The sequence below is a fragment of the Musa acuminata genome, chromosome BXJ2-3 (genome assembly GCF_036884655.1).
Source record: "Musa acuminata AAA Group cultivar baxijiao chromosome BXJ2-3, Cavendish_Baxijiao_AAA, whole genome shotgun sequence".
Lineage (NCBI taxonomy): Eukaryota > Viridiplantae > Streptophyta > Magnoliopsida > Zingiberales > Musaceae > Musa > Musa acuminata.
The window spans coordinates 5,913,523-5,925,846 of NC_088340.1; the positions used below are offsets into that span (position 1 = coordinate 5,913,523).

At 36.1% G+C, this 12,324-nt stretch overlaps 1 protein-coding gene across 1 annotated transcript in view; it reads right to left on the reverse strand.

Moving 5' to 3' along the window:
* Window positions 1-8,064, reverse strand: part of LOC103977620 (protein OPAQUE1) — a 41,333-nt gene extending 33,269 nt beyond the window's left edge. The window contains exons 1-8 of the mRNA XM_009393186.3: window positions 7,579-8,064; window positions 7,282-7,425; window positions 3,005-3,150; window positions 2,748-2,904; window positions 2,568-2,626; window positions 1,651-1,807; window positions 366-515; window positions 121-257 (exon numbers count right to left, since the gene is read on the reverse strand). Of these exons, the coding sequence (XP_009391461.2) occupies window positions 121-257; window positions 366-515; window positions 1,651-1,807; window positions 2,568-2,626; window positions 2,748-2,904; window positions 3,005-3,150; window positions 7,282-7,425; window positions 7,579-7,701 (1,073 nt within the window). The 5' untranslated portion in view covers window positions 7,702-8,064. The remainder of the gene's footprint in view (window positions 1-120; window positions 258-365; window positions 516-1,650; window positions 1,808-2,567; window positions 2,627-2,747; window positions 2,905-3,004; window positions 3,151-7,281; window positions 7,426-7,578) is intronic.
* Window positions 8,065-12,324: the final 4,260 nt, after the last annotated feature.

A 12,324-nucleotide genomic window follows, 5' to 3' on the forward strand; every position in this document is an offset into this window, starting at 1 on the left:
CATCCATTTTGTACCATTTCGTATGGAACAACAGTCCTTGTTTTGCACACACACACACATATGGAACTTCACACTCCATAAGAATAACAAATAGTAAACTCTGATTATCAAGTTACTTACATGAATAAATCAGCTGCTGTTTGAAGGTGAAAGTAGGACATTGAGTCCTTAATGGTCGAAGAATCATGTTCTTTGCCAGGTGAAAACTCGACATTGCCGAGATGAAGAATAGCAGCTAATGTACTTAATATGGCTTCCTAGGTATTAGAGAACAAAGCACGATCAAGATTAGTTACATATAGGCACATGAAAAGATAGGCTCTAGTAGATGCATAACATAAAAATAATAATATTTATGATCTAACCTGATCATCTACACTTATCCCAACTATATCCATTGCCCTCCTCGTCTTCAAATATTCTTCTGCATTACTTATTCCATCTAATTCATATGAGTTGCTTTGGTTCAAGTAATGAAAGCTGCTTGGATGGCCAAGCTTGTATTTGTCAGCATCCTTGAAAAATGAGAAGAATAAAAAAGACAAATCCATTAGCTAGAGAAGACCAGTGAAATTAAATATAGCATAAATATTTAGACATGAAATTAACATTAAGCAGGCAAGAACTGCAAAGCATACCACAGTACTGCAGTCATGATTTCTAAAGAACAAAAACATGATAAACAAATGAGCAGACAGGTTACAAGTTGACAGAACACAAATTGATGGTGATGCAGGTCTCCTACATGATTTACTGATAAATATCTCGAAGTTCAGCAGATTGCTGATGCAGAAACAGGAAATGAAGCAAGCATTTGTATAATATAAAATCGTTTGTTCAACATATTTAAGGTTTCTGACAAAATGAAACTTGGACTATCAAGGAACATATATCAAAATTAAGGAAATATAAATACATCTATATATTTGACATAAGTAGAGTGAAACAAGTCAAAAGAAGTCAGTCTTATGACGGCTCCCAAGAGCTGTCACAATTTAGATTAGTAATCAGTAATCTACAGTAAAACTGATTGTGATAAAGGATATACATCTTGCAAGTGGTGTGGATAAATTATAGGAGGCATAATCGAAATCCGGTTAGACATTGGCAAACAGATACGCAATCAATATTGATCAGACAGGATTAGAGGATCGAAATCAATTAAGAAAAAAATAAAAATTCATCATAATAAGGAAAAAAGAAAATTAAACAATAGAGAAAGATAATAAAGAATACCTAAAGATAAAATAGGAGATGACCAGACAGTTTGTGACACCATGTCATTGTTCAACCTTTCCATTTGTCAGCTTTTCATCAAGGTCTATCATTTATTTGATGCTCCTTTCACTCAAAATGGTTCCTCTAAAACCATTTTGTATTTATTTCACATCACGCTTCAACTAAATGTTTTTTAACCATATGGAATATCTTTAGTTTATCAATAATACTTAATGTTTCTCATTAGTAAGCCCATGTCAGATAGCAATTAATTAGCAACTCCAGAAATAATCAGGTTGCAATTTAACAGCTCAAGCATCAAGCAAATAAATTAAAAAAAGAATCTTTATAAGAACAGAAGGGAAAGATTTGCCAAGTGGCACCAAATAGTAAGAAGACCAAATGGCAGATTCCACAGCACTAAATGTATACCTTTCGAGAGGCACATAATTGATAAAAACAGTGATAATTCCTCTCTGGATCTGTGATCTTGACTACACGAGACCTCTCCAAAAGGTAAGTTCTAATTGCAGCACCAGATATTCTACCACTTGCATCGAACTGAATCTCAACAAATTTTCCAAAGCGACTACAGAAAAATTTGCATGTCAGATTTTAAAAATTTATATGAAACATGTTCAATGCGAGTTCAAGGTGACTTTCCCACAAAAAATTGAGGGATTAATGCAACAAAATACACAATAGAATATCAAAATATATTAGACTAGTTGTACATCTAATACATGTCGACAAGTCAAACCAAAATATATATTACAGAACTCTCGCATGAGTTTAGCTGGTTAAAATTTTAAATGTTTGGCTTAATATATTAAAAGTTACAATCATGGTTTACACAAGTTGGACAGGTACATCAGACCAGTATTTACAGGTACACACGGGCTGGTATTTACTAGTAAGACCAAGCACCAGGATTTACCATCAACACTATTTAAGAGTAATAAACTACATGATCCATAATGTTTCTCTATTGAGTACAGTGTTGAAACTGCAATGTATTATTTAAAGATTTAGCAAGAATCATCAAGTCCACATGAAGTACACCAGTTCTAACAAACTTCATTAGAAATTTTTCGACCAAATCCAAAAATCAAATGGAATCATGCGTTCAACACCAACCTGAAGCAACATGTTGGAACTGGTCCTCCCCGTGACCAGTTCCAAAATGTTCACACAGCATCCATGTTTGGATCAACAAGACATGACATAGGTATATAAAAGTCAACCAATGAAAGTACACATGGATATCTCTAACATGTAAATTACAAATGGTCCCCACATGATAGATTAATTAAACGGGTCATGTTGATTGACAAAAATATAAAACTCACCTTGAGTTATCATTTCTGACTGTTTTTGCATTACCAAATGCTTCCAAAAGTGGATTTGACTACAAAGAAATGATGATTTCCAAATTACTTATTAACAAAAATATCAGACTATATAAGATTGAAGCAGATGAAAAATTTACAAGAAAGAAGAAAAGCAAGATCCAAGTGGAAAACACATACTTCCAGAACTTGTTGTTCAACTGTTCGGTCATCATTTGCAGCCCTACCACCAACATGCGTCAGATACTGCATAATCAACTTCGTTGTCTCGGTCTTCCCTGCTCCACTTTCCCCACTAACCAAGATGGACTGACTGCGTACTTCGTGCATCATAGCTCTATAACAAGAAACCTAAGTTAACTAGTATCATGCAGTACATGGAAGTCAACATCTCTCAAATGACTAATGACTAGCCATAGAGTTTTAAGAAATCCTACCTGTAAGATGCATCAGCCACCGCAAAAACATGAGGACTCAACTCTCCAAGTCGGGCACCCTTATACTGCTCCATCATGTGCTCATTATAAAGATGAGGTAGTTTGGTGAATGGATTCACTGCAATCAAGATGCTTCCTGTGTATGTCTATCAGGATCCAAACAAAAGTCAAAAAAACCATTGTTCATAATATATAAAGTATTATAGAAGGGAAAACAACTATAATACTAACTTTATTTTCTTTCATTGTAGTAAGTGGAATTTATCAATTACTGCAGAAGATTAGGCATATGCAGAATTAAGGGCATATCAGTATAACAAACACTACATGCATGCATCTTTTCATCCATATCACCCCAATAATTCACTAAACTATATACGACCATTTAAATGGATCATTCCAAATTCCAGACACATATTACAGATATACTGGATCACACTTTATTATAATATCTTTTGCTACCACATGCTTTCTAACAAGCCATTCACATCAAAAGTCATATGCTAAAATAAGTCAGCCAGTAATAAGAAAGACCTTCCCAGAATATCAAAGACAACTAGCATCCTCTCAGGAATTCAGACAAGGACCAGCAACCCTTGTATGATCCACAAGCACTGGTAGCCTGGAGGCATAGTAGGACAAGAATCTTGGGTCTTCACTTCCCTTCCTTTTTTGTTCCCTACACCTTGGGAGTTCAAATAAGTCTTCTACAGCTACTATCTTAACTTGATTAGAACTGCTAGAACTTTAAACATTAAAGTGCCAGCTAAGCTCCACAGCACATGTTGTTCCATTCAGCTGGACTAACTACCAATCAAGTTAATCAGTTGGCTTGGACCAACAATATGGCTATTCAGAAGTTGTATATGGGCAGGACTTAGTCGGACTGATATGACAAAAGATGATTTAAATTTAAACCACAGGGTAAGTTTGAAATAGTATTTATGTCTACGGAAAACTGGTATGAGAACTGGACAGTTCGATATCAGGTTTATCGTACGAAGCAGACCTTACCAGTATCAAACTGTCTTAGGTGGAAAGCTACCCTTCCTAGTCTTGTCGCCACTTCCTCACCCAATTCCTCTTCTCTAATCTACTTTTCACCATCAGCAACCTCTTTCCCTCATTCTTTCACTTTCAATTCTCAATATTTCTCTCAAATAATCATCTTTATAAATCTAACTTTGATTTTAATCAAGTTTAACTAAAATCTCAAGACATCATCCTGGTTTCTCTTGAAAATAAGGTAAATCTGAAGCTAAAATTTAAATGAATTTATTTTTTTTTTCTGCTAAACGAAGCTTTTTCATTACACTTACCATAAGTTTTGGCTTTTTCTGTAGATGTATACATATATATTAATTAATTTCATATCAAGATGAGGTCAAATGTAGGAAGATCCACTTGAAAGCAAGTCAAGTGGCTCAAAACCAGGAAAAATCTACGAGAATCCAAAATATACTGTGACAAATTTGGTCAAGATCTAGATCATGTGAATCCGAAATGATCCACATAGACTTGGACTAGATCCATTCAGATTTAATGAAGGTTAATGCAAAACCGACAAAGTATCATTCATGCATGACCAATATCCATGCGGATTTGACATACATCTGGATTAATGTAATGACTGAATCCAATGATCTGCATTGATCCAGCCAAGATTCAAGCATATTTAACCTAGGTCTATATCTGGGGTCCACTTGGATTCAGCCTATACACATGTTGGATCTGGCTAGATCTACAAGGATATATCATTGGTCAAGGATGTATTTCATTGCTTAAAAGTGTAAATTTGTACTTGTGTATTTAAATTAGTTTATTAATGTCTGAAAGACATTGACCCTGAAGTAGTTGAATACCGAACCTATGTGGTAGTACTGCCATCACATGGAGAACCACCTTTGTTGATAATGCATATATTATCATTATGTTTGTCGTTGTGGAGGAATAATCATTGGAGCATTACCACATGCACAAACAGCATCTGGCCGAGAGAATGATGGGGTTCAGGTTGAGAGACTAATTATGTTTAAAACAACATTTGGTCGGTGAATTTTTCAATGTTGTCAAATGCACAAAAGCTCCCCAAGAAATAAGATGGGGTTCAGGTTAGACAAAAGGTCCAAAAAGCCCTAAGACTAAGGACTCAAATACACAAACATCCAAGCCAACCATCTGTAATAAGTATGAGGGCTGAGAGGATGATGTTAAGGAGGATCCCAAGCTTGCAAATGTTCATGCATCATTGGAGCATCACCACATGCACAAAAAGAGCATGAGACACCAATGTGAGTTTAGGCCATGAGACAATGGCAAAAAGAGCATGAGACACACACACACACACACACACATGTGTGTGTGTGTGTGTGTGTGTGTGTAGCCCCTTCTGCGAACCATTACTCGATCAAATAAGTAGCTAAATTTGTGATCTTTCTCTAACTATGCAAATTTCCACAGGAACACAAATCTGATCCTCAACAACTTCTAAAGGTAAAACTCTAAAGGGAAAATTGATGGTCTCAAACTAACAATGGTACAGCTAAATTTTTTAACATGGAAGACAACATGGGTGAGAAACAAGCAGAAGCTCCAAATGATATGCAAAGGTGTAGTTTTCAATGTCATAAGAAGGTTGTCCTTCATGGGTCTACATGGGTCTAGACAATCAGAATTTAAAGTGGCAAGATTATTTTTTTGTTTGCAAAGTGCACTTCATGTATTGACCCTTCTAGACTTTAAGTGGTGCAAGTATTGTGAACTATGCAGCCCTTGTTTTAGATTGAGGAGGATTTTGCAGCTTATAAGCCTCACAATGACCTATAGATGACACAACAACCATAATAACAAATCACCAACTTAAAATTTCATCTTCTGCTTTGTCAAAGATATTTAATCTTAATAATATAGGCCATTGTCAGCTATCTCCTATGAGTCTTCAACTATTCATCATGCTCCTAAATCACAGCAATAATTTCATTGACTGCCACAACACCTGAATAGGAAGACAATAATGCAACAAACTCCAAGGACAAAGTCAAGCCTTAATCAGCAAAAAAGACCAAATAGCAAAGATTTGACTACAAACAGAATTCTCATTCATGATGCTACTGATACTCCAACTTAGCTAATAGTCGCTAGCTCTTATCGTCGATCTCTATTATATTATTTTACTATCACTTCTAAAGTTATTTCATTGCTGTTGTATATTGCCAACATATCGTACATCCTTATTTAACCGATCAAGTGCAGAAGGCTCCAACCAAATCCATCTACATTTTGCAGGAACTTTCTGTAAACCACACAATTATCACTCAGTTTTAAAGCATATTTTCATTCATTTTCCTCGTATTCTAGTTCTCCAAACCACCAGATATTATGTCTTGTGGTGCCATATACTACATCGAACTTGATTCATAAATCAAAACATTTTTTTTTTCTTATCTCTTCTACTGCCTCTTACTATTCCTAGAAAAGCAATCCAAGTTGCATGAATTTCACCATGATCCCATAAAGGAACTCTCTTTACATGCTATATGCCCACCCCTCCTAGCCCATATTTTCCAGTGTCATGACTTCAGCATCACCATATCTAACCACAGACCAATAGTCTCAACATTTGAACTTTTTTTTTCCCAAAATCTACTCAATGTGATCTGCAGCAACTTTAATATGATTGGCAAATGCACTATTGATCAATCTAGTTTACACTATGTCATGACTCTTTCCTATTCAAGGACATTAGTATATTTCTATCTGTCCTGTATCCTTCAATCCTATTCACAGGTAAAACATGGCCAGTAATCATACACAGATAATTTAGCATTTCCTTCAATGCTCATTTTTGCAATGTAAACATTCTTGCATATTAGAATATAATTGTAGACGTTGGGACTAGTGAATTACACTGAGAAGGAATATTCAGAAAACTAATTAATTATGCTACATGGAAAGCAATACTTTTATAACCTATACAAGGAGAAAAGCAGAACGTAAAATACAGCTGTAAGTTTAACTAGAAATCCTAGTTAGTTTTAGAGAAAGGCAGTAGGACCAAGCAACCAAGTAAACGCATGCAGTAAGAAAAAACACCCATTGGTACTCGGCCACAACACAAATTTCGTGTTCACATGTCAATCATAGTACGATGATATATGTTGCATTAGTAAAAGAAAATGTCACTTGCTACTGTCCGGAAAAATATATATAAGGTAGATATCTAGAGAGCATTCAAACAAATTACTAGTGACTGCATAAATTCGAAAAGAAGTACTCACGTATATCTCGTTAAGTGCGTATCTTCTTGAAAGATTGTAAAGAACACCCGGTTCATTGAGATACGTCAGCTTCGTCATATCATCGACCCCTCCGAGATCACCATCCGCATCCCTAGGCAATAATTTCGCCGAAGCAACCGTAACCTATGAAGGGACCAAGAAAAAAATATTCCAAATTTTAAAGAAGCTGCAGAAATTGTAACAACCAAAATTCTAAAAACTAAAAAATAAAATAAAATTTAACTAACTTTAGAACCAAGAAAAGAGATTGACGGGAACAAAAAAAGATCGAGCTACCTTCTTCCTCCGAGTTGGTTCTACTACTGTGACGAGCTTGTCCTTCACATCGATCACTTCGGCCTCTAGCCACGCGGAGTCCTTGTCTTCGAGCCAGACCTTGGAGCCCTTCCGATAGCTCATCTTTGCCTCCCAGAACCCTAAGAGGAACGCCCGGCAACCCTAAGAGCCCTGATTCGCAGGCGACGACCGGTAGGAAGGGGGAAGCAACACGACAAACACCTTCGAAAACCCTAGCCACGAATCGAAAAAAGAGGGGGAGGAGACCAGGCGGGCACCCCTTTAGTTCTTTCCCGCCAAAGCCACGCGAAACAAGAATTAGAAAAGAGTAAAAGAAACAAGATGGGATCACGAAATTGCGATCGCTTCGCGTGGTGGTTTCCTTTAAGAGGAGAACTAGCGAATCCTTCCCCCCGGGCCACGGGATCGGTTTCCCAGCCGAATCCCGTTTCCCGTTCGAAGCCCGTACTCGCAAGTAATGAGAGCACGCGATAACCGACGCAAGGGTGCCACTTACGATAGGTGAATAAAAAGGCTCAAAACTGCCACGATTTCCGGAAACGCCACTGCGAAATCGATCGCCAAAAGCTCTTGGAGTCGCTTAATTCAAAGCTCTTGGAGTCGGTGCGGGCGCGGCCGACGCAATTAACGTGGCCACGTGATTTGCGCCCACGACATCATCTGACGGCACAACCTGTCGTGGGGACTGCACCTGATCAGATCTTGTTTCACGCAGACGCACACAGTCGCAGTCGACATACAAAGGTCTTTGATTGACCAGCAGTTCAAAAGAACTCGAAACTTTGAATGTCCTCGAGGATGCAACGAGGGGCGTGACGTACAAAACAGGAACGGAAGGAGGGTAATTCGGAGAATACGGCTCGCGGGGAGCTCCGTGGCACCTGTAAACTGAGGCAGGTGATGAAGAGGAGTACGCACGCAAAGGAGGAAATTATGTTGGGTTTCCATTACTTGCACGGTAGCGGAATTGCGTGTGCTGCACGTGTTCTTCGTGAGGACGGTTCGCTGGAGTTGACGATGCTGTTGCGAACGGTTTCATCCACGACGACGATAGGTTGTTTGATGGCGAGGCCGTTCGTGTCGGGCAAGCGTGTGAAGAAAGCCGGTTGAGGCATCGTTTGTTGTTTGATTTGTTTGCTTTGGATGGGCATTGAATAGACCTCTTAAAACTGGACGCCGTAAACGAGCAATGCTTTGGTTTCCTCGTCGCTTGATCGCGTGGTATTCCTCGACGAGATTCAAGTAATAGTAGCTAAATGGGCTCATCGAATACTGTATGGGAAGTTGAGTTATATGACAAGTCATGTCCGATTTCATTTTCCAAGTTTAATTTGGTATAATTCGAAAATAAACCAATATTTCGCAAGAGTTGGTATGGCGATAGGCAACGTATTGGGCCTGAGCGAGTCGGACCGGAAAAGGTGGGCTAACCCAAAATCTTTTTCTTGGTTCAAATTTCATGTTATATTATCTCGGCATGAAATTGAGATTAAGATAAATAAACAACTTTAGTGTATGTTTGATGTTTCTTTCTATTAATCTTGTATTGCCCTATATTCCTGCGAACAAATGTATACCTTATAAATTTTTTATATCCTCGTCAGATTTATCAATCATATCAAACATAAGACTCTCAAATCGTCAAAAATATTTAAAAAAATCTTACCATATTGCACCCATGTCATAATGAAATAGTTTCAAACATAAAGATGAGAGAAGATAAAAAGGGGTTTAAGGATTTCAAACATAAAGATGAGAAAAAGATAAAAAGAGAGTAAAATTCATCATAAAGATATCAAGGGTTTTAAATAAATAATTAAAAAAAATAAATTATATTTTAATTATGTTATATATGTCAAGACTTTGAGTTTAAATAAGATTTATTTTCATATTCAAATGATGGATTTGATAGATAATCGTCTCCAAGTAAAAACGTCTTTTATAACACTTCGATTAGTTTCACATGGGCAAGATTAAGATTGATTTATAAGGGTTTGATAAGTTTACTATTATAAATTTTAGTTTAAATATTTTATTAATGGTTTGGGCTAATCAAAGTTGATAGGTTAATAATATCAAGTCTTAGTCATGACATTTGGTATTAGTAACAAAATATTTTGGTGTGAATTGAGCAAAATGACTCGTTATGATGTGGAGCCACCACTGTGCTACGTGGGCTATACTAGGTTTTGACGATGATGATTGACTTATAAGGGTCCAATGAGTATACTATTATCAACTTCAACTTAAGTATTTTGATCAATAATTTGAGTCAAACAAAATTGATAGGCTAGTTAGCCTATCAAGCTCAGATTTGTGATATCTGGTATTAGAGTCAACTTAGTATTGGAGTTCAAATAGGAAAAAAGCTATCCATAGATGAAGTTAGAGGACTTGTCATAGTGTAAAGTCACCATTGGGTTATGTCTTACATACACCATGCTAGGGTTTCATCTGGGCTATAGGCCTTGACGAGAATGTCAAGCTCTTAAGTGGGGGAGATTATAATACTCTAATTAGTCTTATATCGAAAGTGGACAAGATCAAGATTGATTTATAAGAATTTGATGAGTATAGGACTATAAAATTTAGCTTAAACGAAATTGATAGGCTAATTAGCTCATTAGTCTCATGTCGTATGTCGTGACATCTTTAATGTTTATATTAATGGGAGCTTCGAATGATTTAGAATATTTTGAGAGCTAAAATGCTGCACATATATGCATTTTATAATGTATCAAGGCTATTATTATGTCGAGGTAGATATCAATATCGAGAACGGTTACGTAAATTATCTAATTATCATTACAGTGGGCTCGTGCATCAAATCATCTGCCAATTGTTATTTTGGTCAAATAACTTATTCTATCAACATCGAGATAATCCTTATTGACACTAAGTTGTTATCCTTGTAGGATGTCAAATGAGTTTGACATAATATCATATTGCCTATTTACCAAAACCCTTATATAATCTTGTCATATCATATTTTAATATATGAAGGTGGTTAGGACAAGATATCTTACTTGGCAAGCTATCCAGCCCTGTTATCTTTTGTGTGACTAGGTGCATTGACTTGAAATTACTCTAAGATTGTCTATAATATTATTATTTTTGAATGATATTTTTATAGTTACATTTGTCTTGGATTTGACAAATGTCAAGTGCAATGTCTTATAGTTAACTCGATTGTATCTTTGTAATAGAATATTTTATAGTAGGATTCGATTATGTAATAATGAATGTTTTATGGTCAAATTCAATCGCATTGTTGTAATGGGACACTTCATGGTCGAATTTGACCACATCGATATAACTAGAAATTTTAGTAGACTTGGTCACATCACTATAATAACTCTTCATAGTCGGATTCAATTGTATCATTGTAATAAGATATTTTATAGCCAAATTTGATCACGTTATTTTAAAAGGAGACTTCGTGACTAGTTTGATAGTGTCATTATAATGAGACGTTTAATAACAAGAGTCAGCTCCTATTGTAATTGGACACTTTACGATCAGATTTGGTCTTCTCATTGTATTTTTTAGTTTGACAAACTTTTAATCATTTCTCACATAAAATTCGAAAATATATTCTTCCATCTTCTAATCCTCTTCTTCATCGGATTTTGAATTAATCGTTGATCCCATCTCCACCCTCGATCCTGGTTAACTTAACCTTTTTCTCCTTCAAAGGGGCTAGAGTTTTTGCCACTGTGAAAAATTATTTATAATCTCATTTATTTTTTACTCATAGGATCTTCGAGCTGCATTACTATCTCCTCTCAAGACTAGTGCATCAACTATTATGTTAACCCCCTGCTTATGTGGGCCTTAAGGGTAGGGGGATATCACTCAGACCCACCCGAGAGAGATAACTACTAAGATATTCCCTCTTAACCAACTCCTCAATCTACTATAAATTATAACGATCATTAGTATTATTGTCATAGTCTTGATGGAATCGATAATACATAGTATTGTCATTCCTTATAGGTGAAGACCTCATTGGCGAAGAGGGTGTTTGCAGAAGATAATTCTTTTTAGTTTAGATAAAGATTTTCATTTGAGAAGTGCTCAAATGAATAAATTCTCCTCAAGACAACGTGTGATATCCACAAAGTCTTCTACTCTAAGGTTAATCATTTATGGTTGATTGGGAAGGAAGCTCATCCTTCACATCACATGCTTCTTCCCTTTCATCTTTTTTTTTTTTTTGGCTACCTAGCACTTGGTTATGAGATACCGATTAATCTTCCATAATAGCTTAGGATATATGGTTGGTGGTTTCTTAATAAATAACCAGTAGAAGTGTGAAGGGTGGAGGCTATTTGATGAAGGGCATTGATGAGAATAGACGAGCATAGATCCAACATCATATTAATTTCTTCAGTAAACCTCTTGGTGTAGTTCACCAAGGACTCACCCTCTTTTTTTTAGATTTCTAAAAGGGAAGTTGTGGATTTCTTTAGTAACTTTTAATTAATATAGTTAAGTTTAAACTTCTTAGCTAACTAGATAAAAAGACTAAGTTTAAAAGTATTATTTATATCATTTTTAAGCCATGCTACGTGGGTAGTTGGAAAGGACATATATAAATGTGTTGGTGGTTGCATTGCATATGATGTCATATAGGCTACGATTACGGTAATATGCTCAGATGAATTAAAATTCTCTTCAAATATCTAAAAAACAAAAGTGTAAAACCCTAGAGGAATTGGTTCA